The sequence below is a fragment of the Scophthalmus maximus genome, chromosome 4 (genome assembly GCF_022379125.1).
Source record: "Scophthalmus maximus strain ysfricsl-2021 chromosome 4, ASM2237912v1, whole genome shotgun sequence".
Classification (NCBI taxonomy): Eukaryota; Metazoa; Chordata; class Actinopteri; order Pleuronectiformes; family Scophthalmidae; genus Scophthalmus; species Scophthalmus maximus.
In genome coordinates, this window is record NC_061518.1 from 10,996,855 (window position 1) to 11,018,734 (window position 21,880).

At 40.2% G+C, this 21,880-nt stretch overlaps 3 protein-coding genes across 8 annotated transcripts in view; 2 read left to right on the forward strand and 1 right to left on the reverse strand.

Moving 5' to 3' along the window:
• syt7b (synaptotagmin VIIb) overlaps positions 1–5,186 on the forward strand; it is an 80,318-nt gene extending 75,132 nt beyond the window's left edge. For all 3 annotated transcript variants that reach the window (XM_035627687.2, XM_035627686.2, XM_035627688.2), the window contains 5 exons: positions 880–1,147; positions 1,290–1,459; positions 1,767–1,881; positions 2,101–2,300; positions 3,928–5,186. In XM_035627687.2, coding sequence (XP_035483580.1) covers positions 880–1,147; positions 1,290–1,459; positions 1,767–1,881; positions 2,101–2,300; positions 3,928–4,032 — 858 coding nt within the window. In that variant the 3' untranslated portion in view covers positions 4,033–5,186. The remainder of the gene's footprint in view (positions 1–879; positions 1,148–1,289; positions 1,460–1,766; positions 1,882–2,100; positions 2,301–3,927) is intronic.
• Positions 5,187–11,274: 6,088 nt separating this feature from the next.
• Positions 11,275–14,640, reverse strand: sdhaf2 (succinate dehydrogenase complex assembly factor 2). Its single transcript, XM_035628418.1, has 4 exons — positions 14,485–14,640; positions 13,220–13,443; positions 12,550–12,659; positions 11,275–11,847 (listed from the first exon to the last, which is right to left on the reverse strand). Exons 1-4 carry the CDS (start codon positions 14,509–14,511, stop codon positions 11,717–11,719), a joined length of 492 nt encoding a protein of 163 aa, XP_035484311.1. The 5' UTR covers positions 14,512–14,640; the 3' UTR covers positions 11,275–11,716.
• A 218-nt stretch (positions 14,641–14,858) lies between these two features.
• On the forward strand, positions 14,859–21,749 carry LOC118302355 (cleavage and polyadenylation specificity factor subunit 7-like). 4 transcript variants are annotated; one of them, XM_047331598.1, is made up of 10 exons: positions 14,859–15,178; positions 15,275–15,378; positions 15,917–16,117; positions 17,276–17,379; positions 17,508–17,653; positions 17,757–18,102; positions 18,399–18,502; positions 19,195–19,339; positions 19,474–19,730; positions 21,410–21,749. In XM_047331598.1, the coding sequence occupies exons 2-9, from the start codon at positions 15,298–15,300 to the stop codon at positions 19,724–19,726; spliced, it is 1,380 nt and encodes a 459-aa protein (XP_047187554.1). In that variant the 5' UTR covers positions 14,859–15,178; positions 15,275–15,297; the 3' UTR covers positions 19,727–19,730; positions 21,410–21,749. The 4 variants fall into 4 exon arrangements, with proteins under 4 accessions (XP_047187554.1, XP_047187555.1, XP_035484310.2 ...); XM_047331599.1 differs by adding an exon at positions 15,796–15,879 and having other exon boundaries at positions 14,860–15,378; positions 15,975–16,117; XM_035628417.2 differs by having other exon boundaries at positions 14,860–15,378.
• Positions 21,750–21,880: the final 131 nt, after the last annotated feature.

A 21,880-nucleotide genomic window follows, 5' to 3' on the forward strand; every position in this document is an offset into this window, starting at 1 on the left:
TTTCAACAGTTTGAGTTTGCTCAGTTGCTATGGAACTGTACTCGCTCAGACCTTCTATGAGTCTGATGACTCCTAGTGCTGCTCATTCATCATTCACCACTCCCTGTTATAGAGCAGACCCTCAGTCATTTAGTTGGTAGTGAGCAGAAAATTAAGATTTCAGACACCTATGAATCATCATCATTAGGAGTCTTCACAGAAAGATGTATTGTCCGATAACAGGGATTTATCACATCTATAACATGAAACATGTTGCGTAGTGGGATTGTGGGGTTTTTTTCCCGAATTTGGATACTCAGATGAAATATCAGACAATGAACGTATTGCACTATACAGTATACGCAGCACTGGACTGGACACATTTACAGTAAGTCAAAATGGATGGACAGAGGTGCTAAGATCCATGCAATAGGGCAAACTCCCTCTGCGAGAGAAGTCAGTAAGTGTAGCTTGATTTAAAGTTTTCTCAATAATTAATGAGATCCTTTTGGAGGCTGTACTTTGTGGTACTCTTGATTGTATCGTCTTAGTCTATGTTGTTAGTGATGTGACAGTTTAGTGCAGTAAAATTCAAGAGCACCAGAAACCGCAACCTTCAATAAAGTGAGTATGTTCTTTTCTGATTCACTTCATGACACAATGAATGACGAAATGATGAATTCAAAAGAAATTTATTTTATTCCTGGATAAGAGATGTTCATTGAATGGAAGAATCGTTTGTCTCCTCACAGGATATAGGGACTCATGAAAACAAACTAATATTAATCTCATACAAGATGTATGTGCTTCTTTTGCAATATAGCAAAAAACACATCAAACGACTGAGAATGAAATAAAAGAAAAATAAGATTTGTCTTCTCTTTCTCCTGGTTCTCTCAGTTGTCTCCAGGTTCTGAGGAAGACGACCACGAGGGCCCAGTGTGTGAGAAGCTGGGTCGTATTCAGTTCAGTGTTGGATACAGTTTCCAGGACTCCACCCTCACTGTCAAAATCCTCAAGGGCCAGGAATTGCCAGCTAAGGACTTTTCCGGCACCTCTGATCCGTTTGTCAAACTCTACCTGCTGCCAGACAAGAAGCACAAACTGGAGACCAAAGTGAAGAGGAAGAATCTAAACCCCCACTGGAATGAGACCTTCCTGTTTGAAGGTTTGATGGAGGAGGCTTTCCGAGAACCTTAAACGTTAACTTAACAATGTCCAAAGCACATGCTGGCAATCTTAAGCTCTTTTTTCTCTATGTGCTCCAATGTGACCTTTTGGGACTGTCCTGTGTCCATTTCTTTTCTCAGGGTTCCCCTATGACAAGGTTGTCCAGAGGACTCTATATCTGCAGGTTCTCGACTACGACCGCTTCAGCAGGAATGACCCCATAGGAGAGGTGTCCATCCCCCTCAACAAGCTGGACCTGGCCAACATGCAGACTTTCTGGAAGGAGCTGAAACCATGTAGCGATGGCAGCGTGAGTGAGAGGGAAAGGGGGGGAGGGAAGGACAGATGGAGTCAGAGGAAAGAAGAGGAACGGGGAGGGGGAGGACGGTGGGACAGAATGTAGCGGGTGATGTCATTCCTGGCTGCTGTGATGCTCCCGGGGGCAATGTGGGAGTGCAATGGTGGGAGAAGGGATGGAGGGGAATATGGAGAGACTGACAGGTAGATGGGGAGAACATAGAAAGCCAGAGGAAGAAACACAGATACACAGTAAGCAACTGAAGGGAGAACACTGTGAAAAGGGAATAAAAAGTAAGCAAGCTGTATGATTTCTCTAGGGGAGTCGAGGGGACCTGCTGGTGTCTCTGTGCTACAACCCCACAGCCAACACCATCACTGTGAGCATCATCAAAGCCCGAAACCTCAAAGCCATGGACATTGGAGGCACTTCTGGTAAAGATGCTCCTTCATCTCCCATCTCCTTTTAATGTTGCCCTTTCTACGTTTCTGCTGCTCCGACATAAAACTGACAAAATGTGATTTGTGACTAGAAAATACACATTAAATCCATTATACAAACAAACTAACTAACATTGCATTTAAGTATGGGAAAAAAAAAGGAGTCAACATCGTGACCAACGTACAAACATACGCATATTTCCCTCTCCACAGACCCCTATGTAAAAGTGTGGTTGATGAACAAGGACAAGCGCGTGGAGAAGAAGAAGACGGTGGTAATGAAGCGCTGTCTGAACCCCGTGTTCAACGAGTCCTTCCCCTTCGATGTGCCCGCCCACGTGCTGAGGGAGACCACCATAATTATAACCGTCATGGACAAGGACAGACTCAGTCGCAATGATGTCATTGGAAAGGTATCTCCTTCCTTCCCTCTTCTTCTTCTTCTTCTTCTTCTTCTTCTTCTTCTTCTGTGTTTTTCTGACCCTGTGATGGACCATCAGCAGCTGATCACTTAGCCAGTCTCTACTGACCCCTGCTGGAACAGGCAGACCAATCTTCTGCCCTGTAAATCAATAAATATACAACAAATGAGAAGAATTGAAAATAGTGATCCTTTGTGTGCGAACTGGTTGGATCTATCAAGACCTACAGCCGTGACCATTAAGCATGATATGCAGGCACATGCAGATGCAGTGTGGCAAATTCTCTCCGAACCGCAGCTGAAATATCCTCTTTAATACAGTGCACATGGTATTATTGACAGCTTTTTACTTGGAAATTTTCACATATGATTGATCTCTGCTTATTCCTCTTCACATCCATTACCCCGAGAAGATTGGCAAGTCCAAATTTCAAGGCATGCCAACGTATTGGTCAATGTCAATGTTACCAATTCATGTGTAAACTGGCTGTTAAAAAGAACGAACTCTTTCACTCATCATCAATTTATATTTGAGACCTATGTTTGCATATTCAGCTAATCTAGTCTAGTCTAACTATCAGTTATATGTACCTTTTTTGTGATAACCACACGGCCAACGCTAGCATTGTAGAGTTGCTGCTCAGAGGACATGTCATAACCTCTTGTCTTGTAAATGCAACAGCGGCTGAAGCTCTTGGCAAGTGGCCATCACCTCCCGCTGCACACAAGAAACTATGTTCGGCGGCAGAGAAAACTTGAACCATCTTTTGACAATTAATTGGAATGAATTCGGTTTGAAGGGTACCATCTTAACGCTGTCTCTGCTTCGGCTACAGCTACGTTCATCTTTTCAGGAAACTTCTGAAGGAATTATTAGGAATTTACAGACTTTTGTAAAATAAAATTTCAAGTATTGATTTTAATGCCATTGCTGATTTATATATCAGCTCTAACCAGGTATAGGTCCTTTGTGCATGCTGACTGTTTATTTACAACGAAATACCCACTGCTCTATGAAGTACTGATATACAATATACTGGAGAATAGAGCTCTAAAATGTTCATAATTTAATAATACTGGAAAGACCCCAAACCTCAATTTAAAAATCGTTCTTCAGTTCTTCAGAAAAATGTCTACTACTATGCTGTCTGTTACACACTAGCTGCTGGACTTGTTGCCCTCCTAACCACACACAGTATATAATCCGCCTTCACATAATACGTTGCCTATTATACCTCATCATTAGAGACTGGCCACAGAGAATGTGAACAGTATTTCCTGTGACATGTACAAATCTGTACTTTCTTTGTACATGAGAATTACTTCAAGACTCAATGTCTGATCTTCATTAGTGTCAGCAGGATCCTTTCTCAGAATAGTTCAGCAAGTGAAATCTCTTCCCCTAATGGCTTTTTTCCACCCTGGATTTGAATTAAATTCTGAGTGTCGTGGCAGGCTTAGCGGTGAAAGCAGGGCTAGACGTAAGACTCACAGTCGGCTTCTTTTCCTTTCTTTTTTTCGACTTAATACCCCTCTTTTTTGGGGGGAAGGCTTTCTACAAATAACATTTGTCTCTGTGTGATATTACATTAGCTACACTGACTTTCTTTTCCTCACAGATTTATCTTTCATGGAAAAGTGGCCCTGCAGAGGTAAAGCACTGGAAAGACATGATGGGTCATCCCCGTACGACTGTGGCTCAGTGGCACGCTCTCAAGGCCTGAGGGACCCGTCGACCAAACCTGCCGACAGTGTTTTCTCCCCTTAGAATTCGGCATCAGCCACGAAGCCCCTGCCCTCAGCACATGCCCCCCGACTCCCTAACTGCAGTCATGGACTGTAGAAAACTGTCTGTCATCTCTTTGTTCTCAGGCCTCTTTGATATATCCCCTGCCCTCCGTCCTTGTGACGCCACCCTTACATTTCACCCTTGTCAAAGTCTGAATCCCACCTGACCCCCTTTAATCCATTTGTCTGAACTAGAAAATGTCTTTGATGTCCGAAAGCACCTCCTCCCCGTTCCCCTCTTTCTATGAGATTTGTTTTCTTCTTTTGAAGATTGGTCTTTCCTCCACCATATCAAACATTCTGAGTGTTAACCATCAGACCAGCAGCCTACCTCTTGCCACCCATGTATACTACCAACCAAAAATGGTGTGGATGGCGCTGACCTGTGCAACCCATGTACCACCTACATCTGGTGTTGCAGTGAGGAATCTTCCACTCTGCTCCTCGCCTCTTTGTTCGAGTCCTCTCACCACGCCTCTTTGTTCGAGTCCTCTCACCACGCCTCTTTGTTCGAGTCCTCTCACCACGCCTCTTTGTTCGAGTCCTCTCACCACGTCCTCAAAACGCCTGAAAAATCAGGAAAAACCAACACAGGCAACGGAGGAGTGATGGTCTGTATTTGAAATGGAATTGGACTGGAACTGGAACCTGTCACTCAATCAGTGTTTGATCTTTTTTCACTTTTCACTCTTTCTCTGGCACCACTGTAATAATTCTCCCTTGGCTGGAACCCTTCGTCGTCTGTGCGTGCTGTGGGTGATGTGCTGTAACCCCAAATGAAGAAGAAAAAAAAAAGGATGTGAACGTGATTATTTATCATTGGTCCAGTAGGGCAAGTGTCAAAAAAAGACAATACATTTTTCCCTATTTTCTTGGAAAAGAAAACCCGATGGACAGGAAAAAAGAGTAAAGTGATTAATGTCGTGTTTTAATTTTTGGATTTAAAAAAAACGTAGAAAATCAACTTGTTCTTCCAGACTGAAAATAAGCAAAAAGCCAGCTTCCGTAAATGTGTGTGTGTGTGTGTGTGTGTGTGTGTGTGTGTGTGTGTGTGTGTGTGTGTGTGTGTGTGTGTGTGTGTGTGTGTGTGTGTGTGTGTGTGTGTGTGTGTGTGTGTGTGTGTGTGTGTGTGTGTGTGTGTGTGTGTTTGTGTGTGTCTGTGTGTGTGTAATGTCTGTGTGTCTGTGTGTGTGTGTGTATTTGTGTGTGTCTGTGTGTGTGTAATGTCTGTGTGTGTGTGTGTGTGTGTGTGTGTGTGTGTGTGTGTGTTTGTGTGTGTATTTGTGTGTGTAATGTGTGTTTGTGTGTGTGTGTGTGTGTGTGTGGTATGTGTGGTATGTGTGTGTGTGTGTGGTATGTGTGTGTGTAATGTGTGTGTAATCTGTGTGTGTGTGTGTGTGTGTGTGTGTGTGTGTTTGGACTTGCACAGCTAAATGAAAGATATTAGGAAACAAATTGCATTGCCCTTGATGACGCTGGCGAAAATAAGCTATTGTTCGAATTTGGGGTGTTGATTTTCGCTGAAGACGTGGGGAGGTCACAACATGTGACTCCAAAATAACAGATTATTTTTGAATGTGCCCCTGGTATTAAACCAGGCAGACATCACTGCTGTCACCCCCTAAGACAAAGGAAATCTAAAGGATTTCACTGTGGTGCTCATTAGATTTAAAATGGCTCTTGATAAACTCAATTGCAACTTGTCGTTGCAGATGCAATGTTCTGATTTAACAGATAATCCACAAACCCTGCAAATTAAATTGTTTTTATGGTGAAAACAGCTCACGACATCATCTACCCTGGGTAACCAGGGTACTTTTGACATGGCAGTCAGAAGTAGAAAGCTGGAGAGTGGATCTTAGCTTTTGTTTTTGTTTTTCTTTGGACAGCTATTTCAAGGTTAAGAATGAAAACTCAATGTTGTGTGCAATTTTGTGTCAGTAAATGACTTTGCTCAGGGTTACTAATTATAATGGGTTGAGAAATCAGATTAAAGATTAAATGTCTCCATCGTCATAGAGCACTATGAGTCCATGGATGATATTAGAGCTGGTTTTGTGTTAATTTATAATTTTCATCTTTTTGTTGAGCAACACCTCTCTTCATGGTGTTTGCTTCACTGCCTGAATGTGACCTCCCCTAAGTCTCAAATTGACACGTGTTAAGAGGATGAATGGAAACAAATGAAAGACAAAACTGTCAGAAAAGCATTTAACATTCCACTGTTTGTGTGTGTGTGTGTGTGTGTGTGTGTGTGTGTGTGTGTGTGTGTGTGTGTGTGTGTGTGTGTGTGTGTGTGTGTGTGTGTGTGTGTGTGTGTGTGTGTGTGTGTGTGTGTGTGTGTGTGTGTGTGTGTGTGTGTGTGTGTGTGTGTGTGTGTGTGTGGGTGGGTGGGTGGGTGGGTGGGTGGGTGGGTGGGTGAGTGAGTGTCAATATTTGAATTTTAGTTTGTGTTGTGAGTCCCTCTGTGTCACAATCTGCACTGAGTTCTACTTTGTCAGTTTAATGCAGAACAACATTGTTTACCGTTTTTATTCTGTGTTGAACAATTCAGATGTACAAAGAAATAAGTTTTTTTGTTTTTTTTAAAGATGTCAGTTCTTTAAGAATCACTGCACTTGTTGATGACAACGCTGGAACAAACCTCTCTTCATAGCAGGGTCACTATATCCTCATGTCTGGCTGAAAAAGACATTTGGTTTTAGGAAAAATCTGTTACACGCGCTCAGAATGAAGGTATAAATGAAAAATGTCTTAAACCAGCTTTTTCAACAACCCTAGTTAAGAACCTGTTTTCTTTGATCGCCATACACCAGATTTTGAGTTCAGACAGAAGCAGATACCGACATTTTGTCCTATCTGTGCTTTCTATCTGGTCCGATGTGATTCACCGAGGCCAAAAAATGAAGGGTGGGTCCATAACATCGCAGCTGACCTTCCCCCCTAAACACCCCTGTTGTGCACACATGCTTTCTGGCACAAAGTGTTCTGTGTGTGCCTTATAAGCCCTGCCACGCCCTATTCTTCACCATATGCGCTCCCCCTCCAAGTGTCAGGGAGGGGGGAGGGAAGAAAAGGTGAGACAGGAGATAATCATCACATCTTTGCATCACAGTTAGCTACATCTCAGGTCAGAGCAGAACATTGGAGCATCCCAAAATAGCCAGGAACACAGTCATCTGTCTGCGCTGATGGCCCCGTGTGTTTAACCAAGGCATGATTTTCAGTGCTGTTGATAAAGCATAACATTCCAAAGGCTTAGTGAAAGTCACTTCGAGCAATGCACCTTTAATATTGCTTGAACATCAGTCAGGGTTTGGTATGTTTTAAGAAAGGGAGCTTGAACCATCTTTCTTACACTCTTCACTGGCCAAACATTGGTACATTTTAGTGGACAAGCTTGTATTTCTGATTCGGGGCATTCTGCTTGACAAAAAAGAGAGGTTAACCAGCAACATTTTAGTTTATATACTGTATAAATGATTGTGAAGTGTCCTGTATGAAAAAAAAAAGAAGAAAAAAAAAAGAATCAGTATTTACAGGGGATGTTGATATCTGTCTGTCCTTGGTATGACTCCGCCCCTTCTTTCACTCCCTTTCCTCTTTGTAGTCACACATCCGTGGAGTGCACAATGTTAAATATCGACCATTTATTTTTTTGAACTCTGTACAGTGTATATAATGATATAAATGTGTATATAAAACAAACATACTCCTGTCTGGTATACATTTTTCAGAAGCTTGTATTTCATTATTTGTTCAAATCATACATTTATGACAACAAATATTTATTCAAGAGTTGTTCCACGGTGGAGTATTGAGACTCGGAGAGTACTATTATACTAGATTTAATATAAGTCCAGCATTACAAATCCTATTTAAGGGCACTAATGTATGAGTATTACCAGACTGATATACTCAAATATTGGAAGAAGAAACTAGTTGTTCTACAGAAAAATACTAACAAAATGAATACTGATGCAACATCAGCAGAATAATGTAGTAGCTTTAGGTGGAGGTCCCGTATTTCTAACTACTCTATATATACATATTTAGTTCAAGGATTTCCAGCAGGGGTTGCGACCCACTCATAAACCAAAAAGATGTATCTGAGGGATATGTGATATGAAGGTAAAACAATGTTCTGCTACACTTAATATTATCTTTATTATTTTTCTTTAGTTCTTCTTTTACATCAAAATCTTGGTAGAGCCAGATCATCTCAGACACTGTTAATAGAATGGGTCACTAGCCTCCTTCAACAACAAACTTTAATAACAAGATATTTTATAAGCTTGTGTTTTCATGTAAAAAAAAACATCCTACTCTTAAAAGTTATGGATAGTTACAGCTGTTAATACTGGAGTAGGAAGTAGAAAATTTCCACCTAAAGTGTAGGTCAGTTGAAGAATTAGGTAACATCAAAAATGGACAAACTCAAGTAACAAAAACGGTTTGAAAATCAATCAATCAATTCAGGTCGACAGCTGCAGATGTATGATCACGACCCTGCTGCATGCGCTGCTTCAAGGGACGCATCCCTCTGCTGCCACCTGCTGGGTGGTGGTTTGTAGTACACAACCTCCTATGGTCTCAATGTAGTATTGACTTTTTACCCAGTCACTATAATATTTACCTTTTTCATATTTAGATACTTCTATATATTTCTAAGGAGTTTACAAAAGGTCTTTGTAATTCTTCCCAGAGTGGTGGCGGGACTAGCGCCCTCTACTGGCCGGCTGCTAATTCCAGCTCTGGCAGAAATAGGATTACAAAGGAAATAAACATTAAACTTTTGAATTGGTTCTCATCTCTAGAATTAAGGAAATTGCCTGCCCTGCCTCCTACACACTACATTTCACTACATCTTCAACACAAGATCACATCTCAAAGAAAAAACATTGCAAGTGTATGTGGAGTCGAGAAAGGGTTTATGTTTGATCTACCAACTTAACCAACACTTCCATCCACAAATTTAAACCTGGCAATCTTTCTTTTCTTTCCCAATCAGTAAGAGCACATTTCCTAACACCCTGGTGCTCAAGACTCTCCAGCGTCTTGTGGAAAGACCTGATGAAGGCTTTGGGGATGCTGCCGGTGGAGGTGGAGAGAGGAGACAAGAGAACATGAGATTGAAATTCCTGGGGTGCAGAAGGTGACGGCAGAGCTGTGGATGAAACAGAGAACTGTCACGACACAGCAAGCAGCAGTGGAGGATGACAGGAGCGCCGGGCTACAGATAGGCACAGTGGGTGTGCGTGGGCAACAGATGAATATACACTCTAAACAAGCCTCAGAGCAATAAAGATGTGAATAGTGCTTCCCCTGCACGTGGGATCCATAGTTGGCATCTTTTTTTCCCTTAAAGGCAGAAAACTGTGACAGCCAGCAATGGTTCACATTCATCTTCACTCAAATAAAGTGCAGTCTATAGTGGAGGACATTTCAAAATTTAAAAATTCCCAGTTTATTTTATGTATCAAGAGAAAGAAGTATAAGAAATATTTACATCCTTTACATGTGAGAAAAAATACCAATACAACAATGTAAAAGTCTATGAGTATTCTACGAGTATTACTAGAAGGATAAGCAGCAAAAAGTAAAGTAAAAATCCAATGTAATAAATACGTCATTCTGCAAAAAATTACTAATCTGTATAAGTATATATCACATTCAATTAATGTAGACATTTTTACAATGGCTAAAATGCATTAATGTATAAGCAGCATTTTGTTGTAGCATGATGAGTTGGAGCAAGTTTTATCTAGTTTGTATACATGTGGGTATTTTAGTGCAGTTGTTCCAAGCCAAGGGGTCAGGTCCCTTCCAAAGGGCCACACAAAAAATCGGAGGGCTCGTCAGATGTTTGTTGGAAGAAAAGAAGGAAAAAGATACTTCAATTTGTGTTTGTATCCATCTTTTGGACTTTTTTTAACCATCAATGATGTTCTGAAGATAAATGTAATTTTCCTGAAACTACAAACACCTCATAGACATATGAAATATGCTAAGGGGGCGCATATTTGGTTCTTTTCGGTATCATTTCATCTTATAACTACCTGCAGCTGTCAACATGTGGAGCATATCTTTGGTATGCAGTGAAGTAGAGAAAAAGAAAATGGAGACAATTCAAGCAAAATACAAGTGTTCTCAAAATTGTACTTTCATGAATGCAGATACTGTAGTGACTTTCCGCCCCTGATTTATATATTTGGCGAGACAGATGGCAGAGGAGCACAGAACACACAGAGGGGAACCCTTCTGACATCACCTCAGTCTATTTTAGGATAAAGCTGAGAACATAAAAATTGAAGGTTGGGATTCTTCCTCAGCATGATTTCCATTTGAAGGGTCGAGAAAGAATATACGTTTGACCATTTGTCTCATATCTGTAATTCTGCCATGTTTGTGTAACACCTTCGCGGTATACCATGTACATTATAATTCTATGGGTGTACACAAGCAGGCTTGTTATCTGTTTTGAGATTCTGTGCACATCTTCTGACCAGAGGGCATTTCCCTTATGCTCTCAGTACAAGGTGCTCTCAGTACACGGTTCCACTGAACCGACATGTCACACAGCGAAGGCAAGAAATCTACCCGTCAGTCGACACAGAGGAGAGAAATATAACCTTGTTTAAAAGCCTGTGAGCAAAAATACATGTGGTTTATCTTGAAACTCAGCCTGACGATATATGACATTGATACTCTAGTCTTATGAATGCTGTAATAAAAACACACATTCCGCAGGTAATATCTCTTTCATTCTTTAATAGAGCGATGTGGTGTTATTTCTATTTTCCCCTCAGGTATCTTGCACGTCAGTTTTCAGTATCTGTAATTCACTGCATAAATTTCTCAGGAGAGCCATTACAATAAATGTGGCAGCTGTGGGCTGATATGTTGACATTGTATCTTGCGTGAAAAATAGAGTATGTGAGATATATGTGGGTTACAGGTGACCTATTTGCCACAGAGATTCTAAGATCAGCACGTGCTTTGATTTGCCAATGAAAATTAAGTGATCTGCTGCCATCTGGTGTCCGTCAACAGACACTGCAATGTCACTACCGCATTATGTAACAGATGCATTCTGTCAAACATGGCATCCTCCAAGCGAGAGATCCAATCATGTAGTTCATAATAACTGTTGCAAAGAAAATACACAAGAAGAAAACTGTAGAGGAGCAACATTTATTAAATAACCCATGATGTCTGCAACAGGCACAGTAAGATCATTGCACACATCAGTTTATATCCATTAATGAATGCTGGCCTACTCAAAAGGCATCGGACATATTTAGCAGTTTTAATTTACAGTCTTAAAACAGAAATCTATCATACAATTGATGCAAAATATTCATGACACATTCCTAACAGTGTGTTCCATTCCACAACCTTCCCTTGAATCTTCTCCTCCCAGTCATCGCCAACTGATAAGGCAGAAACAGGCGGGAAGCACTACAAAAAGAATATAACACAACATTTTGTACATTTTGCCATGTGAAGCTAGAGAAACAGCCGACTCTCCGAGGAGTTCGCTGTAGCAATATGACGCAGATATTTACTCAGTATGCCTCCTTAAATGAGTCTCTGAGGAGGTCCACAGGGCCATGGACCTCACTGACTTTCCTTTTCCAGGTACTCCAAGCTGGGAGCATCCAACCTCTGTTCTTGGTTGCGGTTCTTTGTGAACTCCTTCAGCATATCCATGACATCTCCTTGGTAGACGTCAGGGGTGGGCTGAGCTTCTATAAGCAAATAGAGATCAGTTTTTTTTTAATTTCCTGTTGCAAACTTATCCTAAAATTGATTTTGGATTATTTAATTCAGGAAGATAAGTCATGAGACAGAGACAGAGACATCACTTTGATAGGCTTTTTTTAGACATGGTATTCTTCTCCTGATGATAATAAGGAATGAAATACATATGCGTCATATAGTAATTTTGAGTAAAAGGCCACTGTGCTCCTTCAAGGACAAGAAACAATGCAGCTTCTCTGTAAAAAAAACACACTTCTAATTTTAATTCTCTCCTCATCTCTACTAGTCTAGGGATAATTGAAGGCATCCAAGAAGAAGAAAAAAACAATACAAACAAGGCGTTATTAATTACTATGCCAGATGGAGTTTTCTACTTTTGGTAATGTTACAGACTGAATTTAAAATGAGAAGGTTGGATTCCTTTTTTGGATTCATGAGTCAAAGAAATTATTTGTCATTTGGAACTCGTATAAACATTAATATTCCAAAGCCAACATGTTTTGATGTCATTAAATATTCAAATGTTTTGCAGTGGGAGTATCCATATTACCTTCAGGGCCTGGAGTCTGAGTTGCCAGCTCACAAACTCACTATTTGATGTATCACGATTGCAGTATTGTATGAGACTGTACAGGAAACATCACGTGTCTGAGGAAAAACTTGTCAAAGATGCATCACTATTCTCTCACCTGTTGCCCAGTAGTAGATGTCCCAGTCATTGCTTGGTTCATTTATCAGTCTGTCATACTGCAGCAGCTGGTTTTCACTCATCGTGTTCAGGTATCGCTTTGCAAATAGGCTACAAGACAGACAGAGAATTCATTTAAGTCTTTTCTCTAAATGGAAAGTCATGGTTACTGGTGATTATCTGAGACATGGGTGAATGGACTCCATACCAGGAATTTAAACTGGGGAATAAGGGAAAGCGTGAAAACTTAAAAAGCTGCTTCATTTTACAACTAACGCACCTTTTCGTACACATGCCCACATATACTGTACATTTAGTACGAATTTTCTCTTTCTGTTTCCAAATGTAGTGTTTCAATACTGATCTGACAGAGGCAGAGTAATACCTTTCTTTGGCTGACTCAACCAGCTGAAGCCTTAGAAAATTTACTTCAGCTAAACTTAACAAATCATTTTGCAAAGAAACAGAACAGGCTTTGTCCACCATCACTTACACTGAAATTGCTTTAAGAGAGAGGGGAAGTGGGAGCAATTTAAATCGACCATAAGAGTTCATGTGGGCAAATTAATATTGTTTTAGACAGAGATCTGTAAAATGTGAGCATATCCTTTAAGAGTGAGGTGAAAAAAAAGATGACAGAAAGATGGGACAAATCAGCACACTTTAACAACCTGAGCAATATGCAGTTCTCCAACATGCCCCTCTTGCGACTCTCATAAAGCAGTCGGCGTCTCTTGATGTTGGTGGGCTCGTCCGGCTTCTCCTCCCAGGGTGGCAAAGGGATCTCAATCAGGTCGCCCCTGGTGTCTTCTGGCGAATCTCCACGGTAACCACGAGATGATACCAGCCCTGTGACTGTTGGCCTCCATGATGCCTGGCACATCCCTGTCACCAGCTGATGGGCAACAAAAAACACACATTTGTAACAAATACCAGTGCCTTGTTTTATATCATGTCATCTGGTCAAAATTTTCAATGTGCAATATGTTTTAAAATCTGCTGAAAATGCAGATCTGCTGTTGAACTAACACAGTATCTCCCTTTGATGTCACCACATCACATTTTCCCCACACTGCTTCTGTTTTGTTTAAGGTTGCTGAAGTTTCACCTAAGAATGTCTCTGGAGCTTATTCAGGTATAAGATTTACATGTAAAACTGCCATATCATGTAACCGTATGGGACCTTAAATGTATGAGAGGTTTCCTCTTCTCTCTCAAATATTATATAATTTACTTTACAAAGCAGAAGGCGTATAATTAATGGTAAACAATTACTTTAGGGACAGTATATGGGTGTTTTCCTTTTTATCTTCTATTGTCATAATTATTTTTCTTTTTGTTCATTGTGACATCACATTTTTTTGGCTTGTTTATAATGACTATAAATATATACAAAATACAAAAAAATAACTATTCCTGCGATACGGTTTGTAGGTGAATATGCACGTTTGTGTGGTGTTTTGGTCCCATCAGGCTCTTGTCAACAATAGTACAAGTTATTAAGATGATGTATTGACGATGCAAAACACAGAAATGTAAAAAATGTTTTTTGAAATTGTCTTATTTCTTTAGTAAATGCAGTTCAAGTTGATTTCCACTTGACAACAAACCTAAAGTTCAGTTGGCCAAAAAAAAGAAAACAAAGAAAACATCGACGCAGTCGAGAAGCAGCGGTGGAGTTGCGTAAATGCCCTGTTGTACAACTGTCCTCCAGCAGCACACGCTGTCCGATCTGGAACCATAACGTTTAATAGACTGAACAGAACATTAAGTCTTTTCAACATTAACACACAGTTGCTACACCACATTATCATACGTCTCAATTGAACGCTACAGCTTTAAGAGAAGAGTCCCTGGACGAGATGTAACGACGTCGTGTGGTAGAATCAAAAATTAAACTTTAACAAATAAATTAATCGTTTGCTTTATTACTCACTCTTTTCGCAACGACAGACGACCACATTCTAACCCTCTGTTTGGCGGTGTCGCGACCCGTGGATGAAACTGCTGCTCCGCCGTGAGGAGTGTAACCGCTCGTCTGAATGTCAGACTCACAACACAGAAATTACACAAGTAGCTCCAGCGTCACGGGAAGCTACCGAGGGGACGATTTAACGCGGCGCACACACCACGCTGGTAACACTAACATTTACAAAACATAGTTAGAATCAGCGTTGTGTACTAAATTATTATTGCATAATTGTACAATATCAGTTATCAAACATAATCAATACAAACGAGGACCAAACGTCCTTAAAGTCATAAATTGAAGGGGCGTGACAAAGGGGAACCAAATGCTGCTTGTTGTTGTCACCCGGCTCCTTCGCCCTCTTGCACCTCCATGTTCAGTGTAGCAACATTAGCACCTAGCTGGTCAAAGAGCGAATCCACCCTTGTTAGATTATATTCATATGTGAAGTCACACGTGAAATATTTTGTTATTTGTTTTCAACGGTTTTATTAAAGTATTATTTCATAACCGCTGTTCGCTTGTTGTATTCTCGGCTTTTCATATCTTTTATGTTTTACCTTTTCGTGTTTTGCGGGCTCGAGCTGAACGTTAGCTAACAGCTGATACGAGGCGAAACGGGAACAGTCATTCAATAACATTAGCTGCTCACCTGTTGACGGTATGCAGTGATACTTTTCAGTTGAGTGTGCATGTGGCAAATTTGAAAAAGATTTAACAAACAAACAAACACTTAAACTCGCTGCCGTGCCATCAGTCGGATCACCCTAGGCCCCAGGGATGGCTGCTCCTGGGGCAGCAGCCGGGTCAAGTACCTCTAGGAAGACGGGTGTCTACGGTGATATGTATCGAAACAAGGAGGTGAGTCTGATGTTTACGTTTTTTTCATCGCAGCAAAATGTTCAAATACATTTTTCTCACAGAGAAAGTTAAGGTACATATGCGGTAAAACGATTCTCTACACTGGGCACAGTCAGAAAGTTTATGGAATCGAGATAAAACTACCGATCATGGCAGATCTATTTCAGACATCCATAACTTTGGATAAAACATTACTGGATAATATCTACATTTTAAGTTGTGCTGTCAAACACCCAGTTGTCAGTTTATTAGAAACACTTGGTAGTGTAGGAACATTGGGGGGGGGGGGGGGGGGCATTGACGTTACTATTTATCAGATAGGAAATACACTAGATATACTGGAATGCCAATACTCTGTTTTTACATTACCTGTTGTACCGCTCAATAACCCCAAAAATATGGGAATGATCCCTTCAGTCCACAGTTCCTGCAGCTGAGCCCTGGGACTTGTATTTCTACTGGCAGTGGTTTGTTCCATTGAGTTAGACAGGATGACAGCATGTAAGATGACTTTATTGTTATTTTTTATCCTGCACAGGATTGGGACAGAATTGCTGAAGCAAATGAACTTTTCGATGCTGTTCTGACTGGCTCAGTTAATCAGGTCACGAAAGATACTCAAAGTGTGCCCCCTCCTGAGACCTCAGCACAAGAGGAGGCCCAATCAACAGACGTGAAAATGCAGACAGGAGGAAGTTCACTGAGGAGACTGTCATTGTATATTGGAAATTTCCCCTGGGTGAGTACCACCCATTCTGTGTTAGTGTGGGTTACATGTTTAAAGTATTGTACAGTACAATTTGATGTTTTGTCCATGTCCATCTATAGGCTTGCAGAACACATTCTAGATGCAAAAGACCAGAGAAAGTCAAATGAGCCCTATCCCATGTTTTGAAAACCCAAATGAGCAGTATTAAGGTGCATTAGAGCAAATGGACTTGACAAAAGGAAAAGAAAAAAGACTGAGAGGACTGGTGTTTCTGTTATTGTGTCCGCTCTGTTCATATCAAGGAGGGAAGGATTAACAGAAACCCCTTCTGTATTATGCAGTATCAAAAATTAAATTTCAATATTTCAAACTAAAGTAATCATCATTGAACGGGCTGACAGGTGATAGAACTTGTGCAACACATCGGTACAAATGTCAGATGAATTTTGGACAAAGTGCTGTTTTACACAGCGTCACAAAAACTTTGACTTTTGCTTAAACTCAGCACAAAAGGTGGTATAAGGTAAATTATGAGTTTGTGGGTTTAACTGTTCACTTCCAGTCTATAATTGAGGAGTGTGAATAGGACATGGTTTTACTGGCTGGAAAGAGATTTAGCCTCAGAAGGCAACTTTTTTGATCAAATGGTTCAGTTCATTTTCCTAAAGGACTAAAATATATATTTTTAAGGGGAGCATTTAATGCTGTTTACAGGAATGGCCAATCATCCAGTATGTTATGAATACTCTACCATGGATTGTTTTACTTTTGGTTGTTTTGATGGACTACGATGCACTTTGAGTTGACTTTAGGGGCAGTAATGCAAAACAGAATTCCAGCTCATCCAGGGGTCTGTACTAAATTAATCAGATACCTCAATTAACATAAGCATTGTCCTCTAGAATCTCTATTAATACAACCTGTGTCTAAGTTCAATCAAAGGTAACCTAATGTTAGGCTGAACATTTGTCTCTAATGACAGTGAGTATTTTAAGTTGTTTTTTTTGTTGTTTTTTTATATATACACATTAACAAAAAGGAAGGTTCACCTGGTACGACATATGACTCCCTGTAAATCTGCTCAATTTCTATTTCTGCAACAGTCGTACTATTCATCAAGATCACGAGTAACTGTCTACCCTCCTGTCATTTTTCACACCCTTTTCCTAATCCTGCTATGACTTGCAGTGGACATCTGACCAGGACATCATAAACATGGCCCAAAATTTGGGTGTGAGTGACATCAAAGACATCAAATTTGCTGAGAACAGAATTAATGGCCAGTCAAGAGGGTAAGTGGTTGCAAATTCAAGTATGTATGAAATATAAATAAATTAATGGGGAAAAAAACAAAAGCATCTTCTGTGTCATAGCCATAAATGTGTTTTTTTCTTCTTCTTTCTTCTACTCTGGAATATAGATATGCTGAATTGGTGGTGACATCAGAGGAGTCATTCAAAATATTGTTGGAAAGCATTCCTAAATGTAAACTGAATGGGGCAAGGCTCGAATGTCGCCTCGCCACTAGACAGAACCTCAATTTGTTTGAGGACATAGCGAATAAACGTGAGAGCACCACAACCTTAACAGAATAAAATTGAACTTGCATTAAATTGCAATATGTCAACATGTCTGCCAACCTTGACAAAAAACAATGTTTTCTCAACAGGTATACCCATTCGTCTGAATTCCAAAGATCCCAAGGACTCTGATTCTTCAGAAAATATTCCCTCATTATTGTCACAGGAGCCCATCCATCCCCCTCTACCTCCACTTTTTCCACCACATTCACTTGCTAACCAGTTTCCCCCTTTACCCAGCCCTTTCCTCTGTCATCCACCTCCTCCCTTCCCACATATGCCTCCAAACATGCCACCACCCATGCCACCGCCTTTATTCCCTCCTCCTCATCCCGTACATGTTCATAGCCATCCATCTCCTAGTCTACATATAAATCCAGCATTCTTCACCTCGGGACAAGACGGGCACAGTAGCAAAGCTTACAGCCAACAAAAGTGAGAAAACAGGTTTAAATTTATAGCTATTACAAATTGTATACATTATCATGTTTTTCCCAAGTTTAATCATACTGTTGTTGAAAGTGGATCTTTAAATGAGATCCAGAGATGAATACAAGAAATTATATGCATATAATAAAACACAGAACATGTTAAAGATAATACAACAATTTAAGATTCAGATTGTCTTAGCAATTCTGAAGAATTCATGGCAACATTTATTTTTAGTAATGACTTGGTGGTGGTTACATCCTCCTCATAGTCTTTATGATAACAATCTGTGTGTTTTTCAGACACACACCTCAGAGTACAGATGGAGATTTTGAAGAGCTAATGAACAGAAACCGAGCTGTTTCCAGCAGTGCCATCTCCAAGGCTGTGTCTGGAGCAGCAGCTGGTAAGTGTGGCAGCAAATTTCGTGAAGTGGAAGAAGGAATGCAGAACCTAATAAGCCATGTTTGGAAAGGACAGGTCCCTATTTAAAACTGTCATATGCCATATGGAGAGAAAAAATAAAAATAAAAAGCTTTTCCCTTCCCCACCCCTCTCACAGTGGAGGTGGACAAGGACGCGATGTAATGCTCAGTCCCTGCCAATGAGAAGCATCTATATTGCATAATATTGAAATCACATTTCATCAAGGATTTGGGTAACAAGTTGATGACAAGCGGTGGTTTTCACCAGATATAGAGCTTGGCATTAATGGATTAATTAAAAAATAAAGGTGGGCAATCAGAGCTTGTCATATGTTTACAAGTTTGTTGATTTCCCTTTGACAGTGATCTCCAATCCAATAATATAAGCAGTGTGATTAAACAAAAGCTGAGTATAGTCTAATCAGGGTGAAACTAATTTAGTTGTAAAAAGTTTGGCATTAGGTAAATCCCAAACAACTGATTAACCCTAACCTGTTCATTTTCCAGTCCTTTTATAGCTTAACCCTTCTTTACTAAATGTGCTGTATGTGCCAGTAAATATCATCCATTGTTCAAAAAAATGTTTTATTACCCCAACCCTAACAGCTTTGAAATGCTTAACTACTTAAAAGTAAATATCTCTAATATCTAATCTCTTCATTTGCTGATGCAGGAGACTTGCGGGTGGCTATGGAGACTCTGTTAACTGCCATTGCCATCATTAAGCAGTCCAGAGTGTATGCAGATGATCGCTGTCAAGCCCTGGTCACCTCACTCAAAGATTGTCTTGTCTCTATCCAGGGCAACTATGGCTACAGGTTTGTATAATTGATTCTTCTGGACTCTCAGACATGATGCATCTTGTTGCCCAAACAGAAGGTGAAGCTGAGGATTGAAGTATTATAAACTTTCTTAAACTTTCGAGGTTCACGCAAACACAAACTCTGTGCAGGGGCAGGAGTCGTTCCGGGGACAAAGAAAGAGACCGCGACAGGGGTCGTGGCAGGGAGCGAGAGCGTGATCGAGAACGTGATCGAGAACGGGACCAAGACGATTCCTCTGGCTGGGAGGGTGCAGGAATGTCCCGAAGACACAGAGAACGTTCCTGGAGTGGAGGAAGGGACAAGGAGCGAACGCGGGAACAGGAACGGGAAAGGCACAGAGACCACAGAGACCACAGAGATCACAGAGACCGATACCGCTGACTTGGTAAGGTTCCATCTATTTTATATACTTAATTTATACACATCGATTAGACTGTTTCATTATTTGCTGTGTATGTCATTGTCAGTTCTGTTGGTTTCTTAGTACATACGCGTTTGTGTTTTGAAATGCAGCGAGACCACAATGTGAGAGACTGCCTAAAGATTCACAAAATGTTAAATATCACATGGACATACAGTGGTGTTGGTTAGTATCTCTCGTTTGACATCCTTCACTTCACTTGCTTGGTGACCTCAATAATGAAAAAAATACTACTATACATTAATAAAACTTTTATCTGAAGATATTTTATCTAAAAATCTTAACAATCTTCAACAAGGCACTGGGAAGCCCTGTGGCCTTCAGTGTAATAACAGCTTATTGCTGTTGTCCTATACACCACAATTTAGTTTGAAGCATCTTCTACTAAAGCTGTCTCTGTGCATTATATCTTTTCTCAAATCTAAAACTAGCTGTCATCAGATCAGATCTTAGGACTGACTAACTCTCGATAGTCCACCAGTTGATTGAACTTGAGCAAACTGCCTTCCAGTACTCCAGTACTCTTTGTATGTGCTTGTGTGTCTGGCTTTTGTTGTGTCTTTATCTCTTTTATCTCTGTTCTATTTCTTTTGCTGAGGTTTGTCTTGTTGTTCTTAATGAGACTTTCTGATTAAATTAGGGTTTTATGTACATAAAAGCGTCAATGAATACAACAGAAAACCTTCTTCATTTAGTCAGTGAGGTACAAAATAATGTGGTTAAAGTTGTTAGTCAACACAGAATATAGAAGATGTTGAACCTCATTATGGATGTTGTTTGGGTATGTGATTAATTCTGAAAAAGGAAAAAAAAATGTCCTCCCTGTATTTAGCTATGTCCTAAGTGGGTTTTCTAGGTTTATGTTAAAGTTGTAAGCTGTATTGCATAAACCGGCCTGTGGTTCCTAGTGCGTTAATCAAACCCAAAACCTCTTTGGCAGATTACAGTTCATGAAGTGAAGGTCAGTTATTGGTTATTTTTAGTACAAAATTCGTACTGTGCAACCAACTGTAACCTATTATGTCACCAGACTCTTAAAGGGGCAGCAGGCAATTTTAAACCAAAACATATTTTTAAAAAATCAGCAAATATTTCCTCATGGTCCGCTTGCTGACAGTTCAGATTTTTTTTTCTGCTCCGCCCTGGCTCTGTAAATCAAAAAAATGGTGTGTAGTTTGTGTGCTGACACCTTAAGAGACGTGCTAATGACAAATGCTAAGACTCGGGTTTTGGCCTAGTGGTTAGCTCGTCTGTCTCCCATATCAAAAGCTGCAGGTTCAAGCGCCGACCAAAATCGCTTGCGGCCCCTTTAATGCTGCATCATCACATCTTGTTATTGTGTCAATGAACAAGTCTAGCATGATTATTACTCCCTAGCATAGGCAATATATTTAGTCGTGAGGTGGAGTGTATGCATTTAAGAGTCCAATGTGTAAGAAAGCTTTTCAGTCAACGCAAAGGTTACAACTCTTCATGAAACACCCCAGATTCTGTTCAGTAGTTTTATGAATCAGTGATTGGCACATGCCACCAACACTATAAGGACAGTTAACATACATCATCTCAGCGCTTCTTGCTACATTAATCTGTTGGCCAATACATTTTGTTTTTTCTAAATGTGGAATGGTTTATTCTCTTCCCAGACAGGTCAAGTCTCAGTGTGAAACAGAGAAAAGACAGGACTTTTTGTTACTACATCAAGCTGTATTATAATCTGGAGGACTCCCAAGGTGAGACTGAAGATGCATCTCCAAGAAATGATGTACTTTGTGTTCTTCAGTCATCTGTACACACTAGGACTTTTTCCAGTTTTAAGAAAAAATTTTGGTAGGTTTAGGGTTAAGTAGATTTGTTGCTGGGACATCAGTCCAACGCTTGCATGCACAGGAACACCCCTTAATAATTTATGTTATACTGATAATGTTTTCATCAGTTTCTTTTGTATGAAATCTACAAATTAAAGAACATTCCCTGAAAATCTAATTCCAGTGCTTTATTTCTGCAGGCATTTATATCTGCTCACTGAAGACCACAAAGATAGTCTTGAAATTCTATGTTCATATTGCATTGAGATGGTATTTGAACTTGAAGAACCTAAATGACTTTAAATTTTA

What these genes read in the sequence shown, in the direction of transcription:
- sdhaf2 (XM_035628418.1), bottom strand. Translation starts at nt 14,511, where the DNA reads ATGTGGTCGTCTGTCGTTGCGAAAAGA. An exon ending in CGTCTGTCGTTGCGAAAAGA is followed by an intron (nt 13,444 to 14,484) that starts GTGAGTAATAAA and finishes GTTGCCCATCAG; the next exon opens with CTGGTGACAGGGATGTGCCA. An exon ending in GAGAACTGCATATTGCTCAG is followed by an intron (nt 12,660 to 13,219) that starts GTTGTTAAAGTG and finishes TCTGTCTTGTAG; the next exon opens with CCTATTTGCAAAGCGATACC.
- LOC118302355 (XM_047331598.1), top strand. Translation starts at nt 15,298, where the DNA reads ATGGCTGCTCCTGGGGCAGCAGCCGGGTCAAGTACCTCTAGGAAGACG. An exon ending in ATATGTATCGAAACAAGGAG is followed by an intron (nt 15,379 to 15,916) that starts GTGAGTCTGATG and finishes TATCCTGCACAG; the next exon opens with GATTGGGACAGAATTGCTGA. An exon ending in CAGGGCAACTATGGCTACAG is followed by an intron (nt 19,340 to 19,473) that starts GTTTGTATAATT and finishes AACTCTGTGCAG; the next exon opens with GGGCAGGAGTCGTTCCGGGG.